General features: G+C 34.5%; 1 protein-coding gene across 1 annotated transcript; it reads right to left on the reverse strand.

The window, feature by feature from the left end:
• Positions 1-1,510: 1,510 nt before the first annotated feature.
• On the reverse strand, positions 1,511-4,781 carry LOC111992118 (extracellular ribonuclease LE). Its single transcript, XM_024023934.2, has 4 exons — positions 4,598-4,781; positions 4,329-4,484; positions 2,024-2,222; positions 1,511-1,900 (listed from the first exon to the last, which is right to left on the reverse strand). Exons 1-4 carry the CDS (start codon positions 4,703-4,705, stop codon positions 1,677-1,679), a joined length of 687 nt encoding a protein of 228 aa, XP_023879702.1. The 5' UTR covers positions 4,706-4,781; the 3' UTR covers positions 1,511-1,676.
• Between the last annotated feature and the right edge of the window lie 14,702 nt (positions 4,782-19,483).

Raw genomic sequence — 19,483 nt, forward strand, 5'->3', positions numbered from 1 at the left:
AAATAAATTATTTTTTAGAGCTAGTATTAAAATGACATTGATCACTAACCTGTATAATAAATAAATATGAATATTTTATTTAAAAAAAAATTAAAACAGTCGTTGTTTTTGAACATAGGATATAGAATACCCTAAATCCCTTCCATCTAGCTCATATCCTAGGATTTCCTTCTCAAAAAAAAAAAAAAATATATATATATATATATATATATATATCCTAGGATTTTATCTCAATGGCTAACTCTATAAACTAATGAGTTTGGGTCGTTGGCGTGGCCCAAAAGTACAGAAAAGAACAAGGAAAGGAGTAAAATAAAAAATAAGATCCACAAGGACCACAACATCATTGAAAGTTAGAAGCTATAGGCTGTTTTTCTTTTTCTTTTGGATAAGTAATCCTTTAATAAACATTGTCTTATTCAAAGAGTCACACATTAAAAACAAGAGAAATGCTACATCTACAACATTTCTACAATATTTTTACAACAAATCACATGTGGTTAGTTGTTATTGGTTCATATTTGAAATTAACACTAAGATTACTTTTTTGCCCCAACAATAATAACCGGTAACAATTTGCCACTTAGGATTTATTGTAAAAATGTTGTAAAAATATTGTAGACATATCATTTCCCTAAAAACAAAAACAAAAACAAAACAAAACAAGACAAATTTCACAAATGTTTTTGTTTTTGGATAAGTAATCCTTACATAAACATTGTTATTTATTTATTTATTTATTTATTCGTTGATAAGTAATCCTCCCATAAACATTGTTTTTAGTCAAAGAGTAATGCATAAACATAAAAAATTTCACAAATTTTTTCACAATTTATTGAGATGATAATTAAGTTATGAGTGATACACTTCATGGAGAGTTAAAGTTAATTATAATGCCTTATGTTTTTCTTATTAATATGTACATAGCGAGGAAGGGGGAAGGTAAGATTTGAACTACCGACACGAGACACCATAAAGGAGACCAATATTGTTGGACAATCACTTAAACCCCAAAGCTAATTATATTTTTAAAAATATGAATTCATGTGAGCCTAATTGTATTGTATTTTTTAATTTCTAGTGAATAACAAATGGTGCCTTGGTTGGTAGTAAACTCTTCCACCTTAAAACTGATATCATGAATTCAAATTATTTTTTCAATCCAGCTTAGGTCCAATGCATAGGAGTACTAGACTTGTTAAGATGTTGACATATGTCAAATATTTGCCACTTGTCAAAATTCCACCAGGTCTAGTGCTCCTATGTATTAGACACAATCCTTACCCATGAATCTCTATCTTACTATTTAAGTCACGTTGTTTGGTTTTGTTTGGAATTTTGAAAGCATATTTAGTCAACGTTTTGGTCCACGAAGATAAGAAAATGCGGTATTTCCAAAAGCCAACCAAGTAAAGAATTTTGTAGTTCAACTAGTTGAACTTCCTATTGTTTCCAAATAAGATATATCGAGAGTTCAAATCCCCTCGATTATAGAGTTATAGAATATATATTTCTTTTGAAAATTTATGAATAAACACCACCCCTTTTGAATTTATTAACATTCTTATAGTACTTGAACGTACAATATTGGTCATCAAAACAATGATAACTTTGAATTGATAATAAGATGGTAGAAATGAAAATTAAAACATCGTAATGGTTATCACTACCATTTTTTAAAAGGAAGGGAACTCAATCTCTGAACCACATTTTCCCTTAGGAAACACAGGACATTCGATTAGGTCTGACCCAGAATTATCCACACAGAGGTAGATCTGGTAAAGCTGGCTGTTTCCAGATGCATCCACATTACACTCTATCCATGGAGTATAGCCAATTGCACCTTTTATAGCATTTTTTATGTTTACTAAGCTGTAAGAGTTCCCATCTGGATTTATTCCTGTATTTATTTTGACATAAAGCATGAATTATTAAGGACATTATAGGCAATCAAAACCTAAAATCTTGTGAACTAAGTATTACTTAAAAAACAAAACACTAAAGTATTTAAAATTGAATTTACCTGCACTTGTAAGAGCTTCAAGGAGGTTTGTCTTCCCTTTCAAACTGAGAGCTGTATCAAAGTATCCATGTTGGCTAAGTACAGACTCTGAGCATGTCCCATGTTTCTCCCACTCATGTGTCCAAAATTGTATACTGTTGCTACTAGGGCAAGCTAGTGATGGCCAATTTTTTTGCATATTGCTTATGAGGTCTAATATCTGTAGCCATGATAAACAGGAAGATTGAGAACCATAGTTCAATCTAGAAAAAGTTATAAAAATATTTAACTAATTTAATTGAAGCATTCTGTGGGTTCTAGTTAGCTCGACTGGTAAAGTTTCTGATGGTTGTATAAGAGATTTGGAGTTAAATTCCTGCTTACACCAAAAACTGATTGTCTTGGTTTGATAATAAAGAACTATCATCAGGAGTGAATACCATAGGTTAAAACTTTCTCTTAAAAAAAAAATTGAAGCCTTCCCATAAATAATAATAATAATAATAATTGAAGCCTAATATCCAAATGTTTTTAAGATGGGGGGTCTAGGGGGGAAAGAGTTTGAGCTGCAGTGTTAGCAGCATGTTGTAATTATCTCTAAAAAAAATTGCTTTTAAGATGGACAAGGTTTGGGTTCAATGCGTCCTCTGTGCTAGACCCAATATGATATAAACAAGTGAGTTGTGACATATAAGGTTCGTGGCAGCAATATATTAGGTCAAATGCACAAAACACTCGACCCAAGAATTGTCATTTTAAGGTACTATTAATTGTCATAATTAAAAAAGAATAATGCTACAATCACAAAATATTTGGCAACATTTTTACAAACTGTTATTGTGAGCAACTTTTTATTGGGATTCATTCAGAGCCACCACTAACAACACTTTTTTATTTACCAGTAATCACTCACTACATTAGTCATTTATAAAAATGTTATAAAATAATTTGTATCTCTAGTATTACTCATTAAAAAACTATACAGTTTCTATCATTTTGTATTTTAGCCCAATGTAGTTTTTACACTTAAGCGCTAAAATGATGTGAAAGCTTTTATTTTGCGTTTTCAAACAGAAATGCATGTTATGGTAACTCATTTAAGGCGTTACAATAAGCACGCCCATCATTCAAGGAAATTATCCATATGGACTTTGGTTCAAGTAGCTAAGTAATAAATATAGAATTTGAATAAGTTTTTTTTTTCCCCAAATAATTCTCTGTAATGATTATAGAGAGAAGTCAACGGATACTGGCATTAGTTTAGAAAATATTTTTAGAAATGCTGGCATTAGTTTAACAGTTTTTTATAGTTTCATGAAAATAGTATCAAAAAAAAAAAAGAAAAAAAAAAAAAAGATATGCATTCACCCAAAAAAAGGGGAAAAAAATCTAAAATGGGAAAATTTATAAAAAGGAAAAGGACAGTTTTCTCCTTGAGAGTTGGCATTATTTTAGTTGGTCTAGTAATAGTATACAGCTAATAGTTTAGTCATTTCCAAAAAAACTGTCCAATTAATAAAGTTACTATTAATCAGGTCTTAATTGGTGCATGCTGTTCCTCCTTGGTTTTTTATTAAAAAAACCGATAGAACCAAAGCCAACTCATTCCAAATGTTTTTAGTTTGTACTGCAGAGAGCCTGAGACTGCAGTCAATATTTTGAAACTCTGTTTGCTAATAAAAGATAAAAGGAATATAAAACAAGCAACTATTTTTTCACATGAAATCCTTGTTGGGCTTCTTTGTAATGGGTTTTCTTTTCTTTCTTTCTTTTTTTTTTTGGCAAAAAAAAAAATCCATAAATTAATAACCTTTTTATTTTCTATTTCTAAATTCATAAATAACCTATTATTAAATTTACATTTTGGCCTACTGCCTATCAATTCCTACACCTAAATACAACATTAGTGTAACTTTGGAAAATTTAAAAATCAACCCCCTCACCCCCCCCCCCCCCAAAAATAAAGAGAAACTTCTTTCTTCTATGGACCTCTCAATCTTAAGTCTTAACTCAATTTTATTCTCAACATTATTTTGGCCCTCCAAGTTCTGATTCTGCCTCTGATGAAGAAAAAATATATATTATTTTGATCCTGTCATGCATGCTCCATACATAAAACTTAAAAAAAAAAAAAAAAAAAAGTGGCCAGACTTGTAGAAAATGGAATTTCATAGTTAAATTACACTGTTATACTAGTGACTGGTCATCTCAGAACCTTGTTTCTTCTAATCAAATAGAAACAATTCACAAAAACATTAAGAACAAAATTTGCTATGATTTTGATGCCAAAAGACTATGATATATGAGAAAATAAAAATTCAAGTACCTTAGCCTGATTGAAGGAATTGTTAGGATCACAATTTGAAGGGTAAGAACCATCCTTGTAATTAGGCCAAAGACCATGAATGCCAAAATCTGCAGTAGGCTTCCCAGTGTTTGGGTAGCAACAACTTTGCTTTGTGTCACAGTATGATCCAGGCCACTATAAAAAAAATAATTGAAAATTAAGAAATGAAAAATTTTAAGTTACCCAATATTAATTTAGTAGAGACAATGCATAAAAAGAATGATATGACAGAAAATAGAATGGCTCACCTGTTGGACAAAGTAGAAGAAATCGAAATCCTGTGACTGTGAAACACAAAGGAGTGAGAGACATTGTAGCATCAAAAGGCTTAGCAAGATTGAATATTTGGACTCCATGTCTCTTTCTCTTCCTCTTGTCTCTGTGGGGTTTGGAATTAGGAATGAAGGTTAAAGATGAGATGGTGTACATTGGTGCAAGGGATAGCTGTATTTATAGATAAAATGGAAAGGTTTTGGGAAGAGAATCAGGGTATAGGATATGCTTAGCAATCGTCTTCATTGATGACATCGTTTAAGAGTTTATGTGTGCATTGTTTGAGAGTAATGATTGCTTGTCATATCAAATTTTAGGTACTTTTCCTTATTTGCCTCCTTTACCTAAAATTACAATGCCAAAAGCCATTAAAGGGAATCCTGTCAACTTAAATAAGGCAAAATTAACGGGTAAACTTGTTTTTGTTATAGGTGGGATAGGGAGATTTGAATCTCAAACTCTTGATTCTTTTTATTTTTTTACGTAAAATACTATCTCTACAACATTATTATTACTCTTTCATAATAAATTTTAAGTGACAGATTGTTACTAGCCGTTATTGAAAGGCAAAAAAGTAATTTTAATTATGGGTTCAAGTTAGAATATAGAATTTATTGTGAAAATATTGCAAACCTAGCACTTCTTTCTATAGGACCATAAAGAAACATTAGTCTTTTTGGCTTTTGCCTTCTTTTCTTTTTTTTTTCCCCCCTTAACTTCTCTACTTTGATCTTGATTGTGAGATGTTCAAAGAAACTATAATTAAAGTATTTTGTAATTATCTGAATAGAGTCCAAAAAAAAAATGGTGAGGGAGTCAAAGCTTTCAGACTTGTTTTGATAGGTTTAACATAAAAGCCTAATACAACAATTTATGCTTTCATATTTGGGACAACTAAGATTAGGATAACGTGTTATGAGTGAACATGTTTATGGCACTTGGCTTGTCCAAGACACCTAATATACAATTGATTGGATTTGGGTCGATAGTCTTGTTTTGATTAATTTGAGAACCAGTAACTTGTTATTATTTATGTTTTTGGGTTATAGAAATTAGAAACACATTTTTCTTTTATCAATCACACATCTCAAAATGCCTTCACTTTCAAAACATAGCCACACTGAGAAGTCCTACGTACACACCATGGACAGCTCAATGCATTGGAATATATTTAGAGTGAAAGATGTTATTCTTATGAAAAATGCCCTTGAAATCTGATAGCCCACAACCTAAAATTGTGTTCTTGCTCAGTCTAGTGTGTGAATGCCACAATGAGAGTCCAATTTATGGTACATCTATTTGTGGATGGAGAAGAGAACTGAGTTTATGGGAAATGGGGTTTCAATGACTAATTATTAGGTTTTATTATATTGGAAGCTTTGGTAAAAGAAAAGTAAAGAAGTTAATAGTCTAACTCAATAACATTATTAATTTGATTTTTTTTTTCAATGGGAAGAACTTAGATTTGAATCCCCCACCATACTTAGCAGAAAAATAATACTGTAATACACTAAGTTTATATGTCAATGTTTGTTAGAGGAATTTTATTTGGAGAGATTTTTGTTGGATTAAATAAAGTGAATCAAATAGTAGAAGGTTCATGTTTCTTTTGAATCCTTTGTTGAGCCTTCCCCCCTAGTTTCTATCTCTTTTGAATGAAATTGGTGTACCCTGTGAAGGTGGATTGTTTGGGGTAAGCAAATTGAGTGTCTTTTTGTTAGAAGACCACCCCCCCCAAAAAAAAAGACCAAATCAATACATTAATTTCAAGATAAAATTTATGGGATTACTTATTCAAGAAATTTGTTTGATTGAGACAGTCAATATGCAAATAAAATTCTAATTATTATTATTTTTTTAATTTTAATTTTTAGCTTTACTTTTTTTTTTTTAAGAAACATTCTTTTAAAGCTTTACTTAGCTGTTTCGTTTCACCTCCATCACCAGTTCATTGCAATAATATTAATGCACTTGTTCTCTTTATCAAGAACTTAATTTTAGCCTATCCAAAAACAAAACAAAACAAAAAATACATGATTTTAGACTCGTGTTGAGCTCATACTAGGAGTGTAAATTGATTCTTCAACAAGCCCATGCCTAGCTATTTCAAAGCCCAAAAAGTACATGTAACATACACACAAACCTTTGAAACTCATGTACTATGAAAGAAAACACAACAGATTCTTTAGCAAGCCTATGCCTAGCTAAGTAGCTATTACCATTCTAAAAGGAACCCAATTTAGATTGTTTGATCCCATTCTTCCACAAATGAAGACTCTCACATAAACTTAACCTTCCTTAATTCTGTCCAACGAGAGAAAAATTATTCAAACAGAGAGAAGCAAACAATGTAGATAGCTCTTCAAGTGGTGGTCTCAAAGTAGCGTCTTTGTCTTCTTTGAGTGGAACGGTGGGTTAGTGAAGTTCCAAAACAGTGGCTTTCTAACTGAATTTTTTATTTATTTTTTCATCAACAAAAAACTGAATTATTTATTGTGGGGTACTTTTTAGCTTCTGTCCAAGCAAGTGTTGCACTTGTACTTGGTTTTGGCTTTTTTAGTTTTCCCACATCAAAAGTAACTCCCTCCCCCCAAGCCTTATAAGCGTGAGCTTGAGACGAGGGAGGGAGTTACTTTTGAGGTGGGAAAACTAAAAAAGCTAAAACCAAGTACAAGTGCAACACTTACTTGGACAGAAGCCAAAAAGTACCCCACATTTATTTATTTTATATATCTTTTAACCGATTAAAGTGAAGATATAGAATATAGATCATAGGTATCTTCAAATTTTAGAAAAAAAAAAAATTTATTTCCTAGGTAATAGAGTTCATAAATGGATGAAAGATTTTCCTTGTTAAGAAAATGAATCATAATTTATTTTTTCTTTTGTTTATTGATCGTTGAAAGACTTGAGGAGCTATATTAAGTCCAAAGGGCATTACATTTTTTTTTTTTTTTGCTGAATAAGATATTGCATTAACAGAGAAAGGAAAAACACAAACAAAACCACAAGGGATAGGACTCAACCAACTCCTCCCTCTACAAACTCAGAAACTACAGAGAAGGGTGGAGTCCCAAACCTGTCCCAAAAATACGCCCATTGGGCTAGGCGATGAGCTACAAAGTTAGTCTCTAAATATAAAACAAGCATTCCAGCATACAAAAGAATTTAGAATAACACGAATCTCTTCTAGAATAGCACTGACGGACCAATGCAGCGTTGCAGATAGATTTAAGATAGCTTTTATCACAGCTTGGGCATCTCTTTCTAACACAACTCTATCACCGAGCTAATCTGGCTACTAGTAGAGCAGCTTTTGATTCTGCCCAAATAGGCTCTCCTGGGCATTCTTCTTAAGTCTGAGCTGCTATTATAGTCTATAGAACCATTGCTATCTCTACAAACCACTGCTAACACCACCTTATCAGGCTCCACTGCTGCATCAAAGTTACACTTGATCCATCCTAGAGGGGGAGGCTTCCATGAGGAAGAATTCTCCTTTTTCTCAAGGTTCAATTGCCAAGCTTGTTTGTGTTGTATAAACACCTTATTTATTTGGTTGAAGAGCTTGACTGAATCTACTGATTGGTTTCCCCACACTGCTTTATTTCTATTCATCCATATTTGGTCACAAAGAACAGCTTCAAAAAGGCTAAATTCCATTGCTTCCCCACCTTGTATTCTCAAAATTTCACTAGGATCAATTATAACCTTTATCCACTGATCAATATTCATATCCTTAAAAGCTCTCATGTTTAGAGGGCAAGTTGAGTTTGCCCAAACCTGAACTGTGATGGGGCAGCGTATGAAGATGTGTTCAATGGTTTCTTCCTCTTCAATTGATAATGTCCTCTAGGAGTGAGTATAAATTCCTAGTTGGAATCCTCTGAATATGAAATACACCTTTGTTTGGGTGTTTGTTTGAAACTTTTGGAGCCTTTTTGGTTACCGTAACCCAATCATTTAATTTAGGATTCATACACACGAATATCCATATCCATAAGCAGCCAAGGGTGCATGGTAATGTTCGCAGGTGGATTATTGCTATTGCTATTGCCATTGAACAATAATGCTCCCATAGAATTAAGAAAATTCAAAATTATTATAGAGGGAAAAAAAAAAGATTGAATAGGCAAGATAAATCGCGAAGGAGCTGATCGACATTTATTCTAATAGTTATATATACTAGTCTTTTATCCGTGTCATGATATTTTATTGCCTAATTAGAAATATAGTTTAGTTACTAGATTTAGAAAAAAAAAATTACCAAATTTTTTTTATAAACCAACTATTCTCATCACAAGCACTTTGCGCATGCAATTAGGCTCAAGGTAAAACCTATAGACCAATACAGAGAAAAGATGACTTATTGCTCAAATTATAATTATGCACAAGCTTGCCATCAATCTATAATAATAATAATAATAATAATAGGTAAAGTAGAGAGAAACTCAAATTGCAATTCCAATTAGAATTCTAATTTTGTGTCATATGTCTAGGTTCATGTGGGGATTACACCATAATTATCCTCCTAATTGTTCAATTTAAATATGAAATTGGAGTCTAATTTTGCTCCACCTGTCTAAATTTAAGTGGGATCAATTGTAATTACGCTCACTTTCATTTAAAAAAATGTTGTGCTCTTTTTTTTTTTTTTTTTTTTTTTTCTAAATAAAACATTGCTCTTCCAAAAAAAAAAGACCAAATCAATACATTAATTTCAAGATAAAATTTATGGGATTACTTATTCAAGAAATTTGTTTGATTGAGACAGTCAATATGCAAATAAAATTCTAATTATTATTATTTTTTTAATTTTAATTTTTAGCTTTACTTTTTTTTTTTTAAGAAACATTCTTTTAAAGCTTTACTTAGCTGTTTCGTTTCACCTCCATCACCAGTTCATTGCAATAATATTAATGCACTTGTTCTCTTTATCAAGAACTTAATTTTAGCCTATCCAAAAACAAAACAAAACAAAAAATACATGATTTTAGACTCGTGTTGAGCTCATACTAGGAGTGCAAATTGATTCTTCAACAAGCCCATGCCTAGCTATTTCAAAGCCCAAAAAGTACATGTAACATACACACAAACCTTTGAAACTCATGTACTATGAAAGAAAACACAACAGATTCTTTAGCAAGCCTATGCCTAGCTAAGTAGCTATTACCATTCTAAAAGGAACCCAATTTAGATTGTTTGATCCCATTCTTCCACAAATGAAGACTCTCACATAAACTTAACCTTCCTTAATTCTGTCCAACGAGAGAAAAATTATTCAAACAGAGAGAAGCAAACAATGTAGATAGCTCTTCAAGTGGTGGTCTCAAAGTAGCGTCTTTGTCTTCTTTGAGTGGAACGGTGGGTTAGTGAAGTTCCAAAACGGTGGCTTTCTAACTGAATTTTTTATTTATTTTTTCATCAACAAAAAACTGAATTATTTATTGTGGGGTACTTTTTAGCTTCTGTCCAAGCAAGTGTTGCACTTGTACTTGGTTTTGGCTTTTTTAGTTTTCCCACATCAAAAGTAACTCCCTCCCCCCAAGCCTTATAAGCGTGAGCTTGAGACGAGGGAGGGAGTTACTTTTGAGGTGGGAAAACTAAAAAAACTAAAACCAAGTACAAGTGCAACACTTACTTGGACAGAAGCCAAAAAGTACCCCACATTTATTTATTTTATATATCTTTTAACCGATTAAAGTGAAGATATAGAATATAGATCATAGGTATCTTCAAATTTTAGAAAAAAAAAAAATTTATTTCCTAGGTAATAGAGTTCATAAATGGATGAAAGATTTTCCTTGTTAAGAAAATGAATCATAATTTATTTTTTCTTTTGTTTATTGATCGTTGAAAGACTTGAGGAGCTATATTAAGTCCAAAGGGCATTACATTTTTTTTTTTTTTTTTTTGCTGAATAAGATATTGCATTAACAGAGAAAGGAAAAACACAAACAAAACCACAAGGGATAGGACTCAACCAACTCCTCCCTCTACAAACTCAGAAACTACAGAGAAGGGTGGAGTCCCAAACCTGTCCCAAAAATACGCCCATTGGGCTAGGCGATGAGCTACAAAGTTAGTCTCTAAATATAAAACAAGCATTCCAGCATACAAAAGAATTTAGAATAACACGAATCTCTTCTAGAATAGCACTGACGGACCAATGCAGCGTTGCAGATAGATTTAAGATAGCTTTTATCACAGCTTGGGCATCTCTTTCTAACACAACTCTATCACCGAGCTAATCTGGCTACTAGTAGAGCAGCTTTTGATTCTGCCCAAATAGGCTCTCCTGGGCATTCTTCTTAAGTCTGAGCTGCTATTATAGTCTATAGAACCATTGCTATCTCTACAAACCACTGCTAACACCACCTTATCAGGCTCCACTGCTGCATCAAAGTTACACTTGATCCATCCTAGAGGGGGAGGCTTCCATGAGGAAGAATTCTCCTTTTTCTCAAGGTTCAATTGCCAAGCTTGTTTGTGTTGTATAAACACCTTATTTATTTGGTTGAAGAGCTTGACTGAATCTACTGATTGGTTTCCCCACACTGCTTTATTTCTATTCATCCATATTTGGTCACAAAGAACAGCTTCAAAAAGGCTAAATTCCATTGCTTCCCCACCTTGTATTCTCAAAATTTCACTAGGATCAATTATAACCTTTATCCACTGATCAATATTCATATCCTTAAAAGCTCTCATGTTTAGAGGGCAAGTTGAGTTTGCCCAAACCTGAACTGTGATGGGGCAGCGTATGAAGATGTGTTCAATGGTTTCTTCCTCTTCAATTGATAATGTCCTCTAGGAGTGAGTATAAATTCCTAGTTGGAATCCTCTGAATATGAAATACACCTTTGTTTGGGTGTTTGTTTGAAACTTTTGGAGCCTTTTTGGTTACCGTAACCCAATCATTTAATTTAGGATTCATACACACGAATATCCATATCCATAAGCAGCCAAGGGTGCATGGTAATGTTCGCAGGTGGATTATTGCTATTGCTATTGCCATTGAACAATAATGCTCCCATAGAATTAAGAAAATTCAAAATTATTATAGAGGGAAAAAAAAAAGATTGAATAGGCAAGATAAATCGCGAAGGAGCTGATCGACATTTATTCTAATAGTTATATATACTAGTCTTTTATCCGTGTCATGATATTTTATTGCCTAATTAGAAATATAGTTTAGTTACTAGATTTAGAAAAAAAAAATTACCAAATTTTTTTTATAAACCAACTATTCTCATCACAAGCACTTTGCGCATGCAATTAGGCTCAAGGTAAAACCTATAGACCAATACAGAGAAAAGATGACTTATTGCTCAAATTATAATTATGCACAAGCTTGCCATCAATCTATAATAATAATAATAATAATAATAATAATAATAATAATAATAATAGGTAAAGTAGAGAGAAACTCAAATTGCAATTCTAATTAGAATTCTAATTTTGTGTCATATGTCTAGGTTCATGTGGGGATTACATCATAATTATCCTCCTAATTGTTCAATTTAAATATGAAATTGGAGTCTAATTTTGCTCCACCTGTCTAAATTTAAGTGGGATCAATTGTAATTACGCTCACTTTCATTTAAAAAAACATTGTGCTCTTTTTTTTCTTTTTCTTTTTTTGTCTAAATAAAACATTGCTCTTCCACAATAATCACACCCGCCTATTTTCAGGTTCACCTCCCCTTCTACAATAATCAAATCCCAAAATCCTTCCTCTCCTACTCAGCTAACAGTGCATCTTCCCAGTTACCACTTCGGTTCAGGCACCTTTATATATAGCTCCCCTCTTTTTCAATGAATGCTATGGAATTTCAAAAGGATCTCTTAGGATCAATGATGCATGCCTTTGGGTATTTCTGTATCTTATATAGGAAGAGGCTCTCCATCTATTCCAATTTTACTTATCTTCACAATTTTAATGGTTCTAGTTTATGCTTTGCAAAATGAATTCCAACCATTCCTAAGGTTTGATTACTCATTTCTTTCATCTGCCTATGCTTTCCTTCCTTTTTGTGAATAATTTTTATTGTTTAATTATGTTAGAGATATATTAGCTCATTAGAATAGGCCCAAGCCTAATTCTACTTTGTATGCAAGTTAAATCTCCTACTTGTACTAGAAGTCTATTAGTCTAGGTTTTGGTCTACTATATGTACACATGTTATGATTCATTGTAACACAAGATTTGTACTACACTCTAATATATTATTGATGTAGCCCTTTAGGGTTTCCTCCGTGAATGTAGGCCGTTAGGCTAAACCACGTAATCCTCATGTGTTATTGTATTCTATACTTTATGCTTTTGCTTCCACATCCATACTAGCATATTCAACATGGTGTATTAATGCTAATATTTAACATGGTATCAGAGCCACCTTCTTGTGGCCATGGTTTTCTGTCCTTACGGTATATTTAAGAGCAATCTTTGTCTTCCAATGTGTTTTTTCACTGTGTTCATCTTCTTTGGCTTCCTACTGCTGCCGTCAAAACTTTCCGGTATAGTCATGCCACCGTTAGAAGTCGTATCAACACTGCAAGACTATTGCCTTCCTCAAACTACCGTAACAGAGCCAAACTTCATTCAAGAGATCTTCTTAACCTTATCAAATCTCAAGATTTCATCCAGCTTCTATCTTGAGTTTGAGAGGGGGTGTTAGAAATATATTAGCCCATTAGCATAGGCCCAAGCCTAATTCTACTTTGTGTACAAGTTAAGTCTCCTACTTGTACTAGAAGTCTATTAGTCTAGGGTTTAGTCTACTATATATACACATGTTATGATTCATTGTAACACAGGATTTGTACTACACTCTAATATATTATTGATGTAGTCCTTTAGGGTTTCTTCCGTGAATGTAGGCCTTTAGGCTGAACCACGTAATTCTCGTGTGTTATTGTGTTCTATACTTTATACTTTTGCTTCCGCATCCATACTAGCATATTCAACATGGTGTATCAATGCTAATATTTAACAAATTAATTATATAATTTTTTTGCTTTCCTGTGATTGATGTTGCATGTTTATTTTCTGTTTTATAACAAGTTGCAAGGAAAGTAGGGAATTGCTTGAATTGAAAATAAGAGTTCTGATAATGCATTAATATTTCGTTAATATTTCAAAAAAACATGTTTATATTGCACACACAGGGCTATCTACCCATGCTTTAGAAATCGAATTTCGAAACATATTTGGTTCTAGTTCTTCTTCTACTTCTACTTCTAGTACGCTCTCATTTCATTTCTCTGCAACTTTATATCAATAATAACTCAATTGCTAGAGATCCATTAACCAGACCTTAATCTCTTCCTAATTCTCTTAATACTTCTTCTTGTTTATGATTCTATGTTTATGTTACAATCCGAAGATTGCAACTCTTTAGTTTAATTTCCATTATAGATTAGATTATACTATTGTTTGTGTTGGAGTATTAGCAGAGAATAAAGGGTCATTTTTCACTATGATTTTCCCCTGATTGCATAATAGTATATTCCGATTTACCATAAAAATTTGTTGGTAACTTATATGATATGATATGATACATGGTGTTGTCTATTGAAAATTGCGTTTTTATTAGGTGGGTTTTAGAGTATAGTCTTAGATTTTTATGTTTTCTGAAGTTTGACCATGAAAGATGTGGTTGGATTACTTGATAGGTCATTAATGTGTGCTTAAAAAAAAATTGTAATTTCATCCCATAGACAATTCACTCTTATTAGAGGTGATTTTAGAGTCTTTGACTTAGTAGGTTTGTGAAAATTTATGTTGCTAATTTCAGAGTTATTGATTAGATAATGCAAATTGTGTTGCTCCTATTGGAGGAGATTATTGTTCAACCTTAAACAGAGTACTCTCCTCCATTTGGGGATTACCTTTCTATGTTCTTCAATCCAAAAGCAGTCTATAACCCCATGTTAGTTGTCGAAGTTAGTGGATACAATGAAAAAAAAAACGTGCAGTCTCAGCCTTAGGGCAGAAAAATGAGTTGTGAGTTGGATATTGTTTTCTTCTGTAGCATATTTGTTAGTTGAATTGATTATGTCGGAGTTCTCTATTGAGCCTTGTCTTCACCTGTAGCGGAACTGTTTGTTTTAAGTGGTTTTTTTTTAATGAAATCTTACTGATTTATCAAAAATAATTTTTTTTACTTTGGAATGGAATTTTTTTCATGTTGTTTAAGAGATAGGCATTGGATACATATGCCAGATGTTGGTAGAGTTTTGAAGGGTAACCTTCTTTTGGGTCTAACTACCTTGCCTATACCCTTGGGTGGAAGCAATTATAAGAGAAGTGATTAGGCATAATATAGTAATGACAATAGGTCAACAAATGAAGGGAATTCACTAGCACAGGCGGAAATGCATAACGTCAGGTGATGACTTCCATGATATGGCACTTATGGTTATTTCATTTGCCTATGCTCCTTTCTTTTTGTGAATAATTTTCTGAAAATGCATTAATATTTCGTTAATATTTCAAAAACCCTGTTTATGTTGTGAATGGTTTATTCCAAAATAGCATGCGGTTGAAAAATGTATTTATAAGTAGTAAGTTGCATAGTTAATATATATATATATATATATATATGTAGGGTCTTGATTTTTTGGCCAAGCCCAAAAATGAATGGGATCTAGGCTCAGTGAACCCAGTACAATAAATTTGTAGAGAGTGGGCCGAAGAGCTAGGCTTTAGTGAGGGATAACAGTTAAAATTGGTTTTTATGTTGATCAAACAGAAATGAGCTAAGTTTATCAAAGAAAGTTTATCCTCGGTGCAATCCGAGGAGCTCTACTTTTGTATATATGTTGGGTGACAATGTTTACAGGAGTTCTTGAGATCGCCATAATGCTTTCTCTCACTTTTTCGAGCCACACCCCTCTATGGTGGGTTTCTCCTATTATATAGTTCTCTTTAAACGATCTTGACCTTCCACTTGTTGATCATCCAAGCCCATACTTGAGTGTCTGTTAGATCAGACACCCTTTCTGGCATTTTGTGAATTGCGGTAACCAAGGTAGCACTGTTCAGGAGTTATTTCCTCATCAATACGGTCAGAACGTTAGTTGTGGACATTTAATGCGAAGGTGACAGTTTCTCCTTGGATTACTCCTTCACCATGATCCCATGGCTAGCCCATTGCACTCGTCCTTCTTTTTGGAATGCTCTGGGAGGCTGCCTTTGATGGCATGCCGCTTTTCTCTTCCATGATCTTGGTTGACCGAGGATAGGATTGTCCTCGGCGATTTTCTCAGCAATTTGGGCCTTCTTCGTTCATCCTTGGACATTCCTTCTTCCTCGGCTTAGGCCTTGGGCTCAGTATAAAATGGGCCGAGGTTGCCAAATTCTTTGGCCCACAATATATATATATATATATATATATATATATATTCTTTAAAAAAAAAATCATCAAATCCAATGTAACATAAGTAGAAAGTCTGAATAGAGGACTTTTGGGGTACCATATAGGTTTATGAGGAATTTGAGACTTTCCATATTTTTTTTTTCCAAAAATTTTTATCAGAGAAAATAATTTCCTTCATAAATGAGAATTTTATGTTTTTTTTTTTCAATTAAATAAAGAAATATATAGGTAGGGAATGACTTCTCACCCCCATTATACCAAAAGGGAAATTGTATGTAGAAATTAATTATTTTAACTCTTGCCTTTTAGATTACTCCCGCCCACCCCCCCCCCTCTCCCTCTAAAAAAAATTGACTTTTTAGTTATAAAATAAATATGTGTGTGTGTGTCTTAGGAATAATTTAAAGAGGAAAATTATACCCACTTTAAGCTTAAAAAAAATTGATTGCATATCTAAAAAAGCTAATAATGAATATTTAAGTACATATTATTTAAGATTATTATAATAGTGGAATTTATAGTATGCTGTAGGGACTCAATTTGGATTGGACCCAGAGTATGAATGGGTTTTCAGCCAACAAGCCCAAACAATAAATTTTTAGAGCATGGGTACAAGAACTAGTACCGTTTGACAGGAAAGGCTATACTCATCAAGTAACAAGAGATATTTTAGGTTGATTGAATGAGAAAAATTCTCCTCGGCTAGGTTTCAGTCTGCCTTTCTCTCTCCTTTTTTCTCTCTTTTCTTTTTTTATGGAAATCCTCCTCTTTATCTCATTCGTTTCTATGTTATATACTTCGTTCTATCCTCCATTTCCATCGTACACGTGTAGTTCTTATCTTTGGAGCTCATTTCTGTCCCATCCAGCACCTACCGGAACTTTTGCCCAGTGGCCATAAAGCTGCTTAGTCACTGTTCAGGTATCACCTCCACATTAATGCGGCCAGAGGATTAGCTGGAAAGCATTTAATGTGGAGGTGATGGCCTTGGAAGATATTTGCTACCTTCCCCGACTCCTCCTTAGGTTTATACCCAATTTCCAGTTCAGATACAACTTTGCGGAGTCTCCTGAATAAAATGAAAGTTACATTCACCTCGGACTTTGGTGTCCCGGACGTGCGGTATGCCGCTATATACAATATTCACTCCTTTCTCCTATACTATCCCTTTAACAAAATTTTTTTAAGCTATCCTCGGATAACTAAGCGTCCTCGGATTGGGCCGTTGGGCCCCGAGCCCATTTCTGAGAATTCCTATATCTTTTTAACTAACAAACCCACAATAGCCCTCAAAATCTCGCTTTTTGTTACCTCGGGAAAAAGGGAGATTTTGATATCCGCCTTCATTTACTTCGTAGGTTTTCCCCTATTTCAGAATGTCCTTTTGCTTGCCCAAGGCACGCTCCTGACGTTTCGGCGTCAGGAGCATGCCATTATTAAATGATGACTGCTCTGTTGTCCCACATGTTCAACGACCTGATGCAAATCTAACGGTGGGAGATCCTTTGCATTTATGGGCAGGATTTTTCCCGCTCCCACTTTCTGTGCCCTTATAAAGTGCCTTTCAAATCAAATCTCTCTTCAGTTACAAATTACACCGTCTCAGCACATATTCATTGAATCTGTCTCTCTCTCATTACTCCACGCTCTCATAAATACTAAGGGCCCGTCCGAGGAGCTTATTTCCCAAACCTGTAAGTTTCCTTAACCCTCCCCAGTTTTCCATCTTTTGCATCAGTTTTTCTTTACTACTGTTAGAAAATGGGTAGATTTAAGTATCTAGTTGATTCTGAGGAGCAAATAGAATCATTTAGGGCTAAGTATAGGATTCCCTCAACAGTGGGTATGAGATACGCTTCCCCTCAAACTTGGTTGCACGATAGAAAAACGGGGGAGGTAGTCATCCCTATGATAGCTTTTATCGAGGGGGGATGACTATCCCAATGGGTAATCTGACGAGAAGTTACCTCAGGTTCTTCAGATTATCTCCCACACAATGCGCCTCGAATATGTTCAGGGTGCTTGGGAGTATAGAGGCTTTAAATGCCACGTACAATTTAGGTTTGACCCATCACGATGTGAACTGGGTATATAACCTCAACCATTTGAAGGATCAGGGATATTACCTTAAGTCGAGGTACCCTGCAGTAAGATTAATCCAGTGCCTCCCTACCTCAAACAAGGGTTTAAAAGACGATTTCCTTATTTTCTCGGGGAGTGGCATGATGGTTTGCCTTGTCCGACTGAAGAGGGACAACCAGGTGGGGTTCCTAGGATGTATGCCCCTTATGAGTCAGGTTAAATTTTTAATTGAAGTTATTCTTATTTCTGACAAAAATTTCCTTTCATGTTTTAATTATTTTGCAGACAAACGCGCCACTAGACGTAATTTCAGGCTGATCAATAGGGAGAGCCTAGATAGAATCCTACGATCCGAGGTGTATGTGAATCCCTCCGACGGTCAATTAAGAGCAGCACATTTAATACTCAAGTACGATCCCGTTTCAAAAGCCTTTCAGGCTCCCAAGTATGATGATAAAGGCTAAAGATCCTCGGCTCCACCGTATCAGTGTAGCCTTTGAGGGATTCATCGTTCCTGAGGGCACCCCCATTCCTGAAGGTGTACCCTTCACTGAACCATCGCCTAAGATCACTCCTCTATAGGAGCTTCATCATCACGCTCCGTTCCCAAAAAGTGAGAGAGGGAGAAGAAAAAGAGAAAAAGAGGCCGAAGAAGAAAAGGAAGAAGAAGAAGAAGAAGAAAGAAGACACTCGGGAGGACTTGTAGAGTTGTTGATTCAGCGACGAATTTGAAGTTTTTGACCAACCCCAATCTCCTGAGGTGACCTCTGAGAAAATGGGTATTCAAAGGAGAAGCCAGAGGAGCTTGAAAGACGTAATCGAGGGCCAGCCTGGTAGGGTGGTGGAAAAGCAAGTTCAGGTCAACCCCCCAGCTCTCCTCCTCCGCCTCCTCAGTCACCCAACGACCGTGACCGAGCCCACTGATCCAAAGGAGGAGAGAGCCAAAGGGTAAAGAAGTGATGGATGCAGGGAGGACTCACACTACCCGTGAGGGTGAGGACCAAAGAGCTGCTAAGCAGCAGAAACAAGCCATGGGTCACAGCGAGGGGTGGATAAGAACCACTCAGTCCTCGGAACCTGAGGCCTGGCTCCCAGCCCCTATGCTCGATGAGAAGCCTCTGAGGGAGGATGCTTCAATCAGGGACTTTAGTGGCGGACTTGGGTGTCGAGTCGCCTCAGCATTAGAGGAAACACTTCTTCTTCCCAAGGACATGGCTGAGCTGAGAGCGATCAAGAGAGACGAGGTCTTCCAAAATACCAAAAGATATTTGGGCATGGTATGACGCTTTTACCGTTACATTTTTACTGTTGTTTGTTTTTTTGTTTGTTTACACACATCAATTTTTTTTTTTTTTTTTTTGTTTTGTTGTTGATTTCTAACTCCTTTTTCTCGAA

Source organism: Quercus suber, unplaced genomic scaffold (assembly GCF_002906115.3).
Source record: "Quercus suber isolate HL8 unplaced genomic scaffold, Cork oak 2.0 scaffold_176, whole genome shotgun sequence".
NCBI lineage: Eukaryota > Viridiplantae > Streptophyta > Magnoliopsida > Fagales > Fagaceae > Quercus > Quercus suber.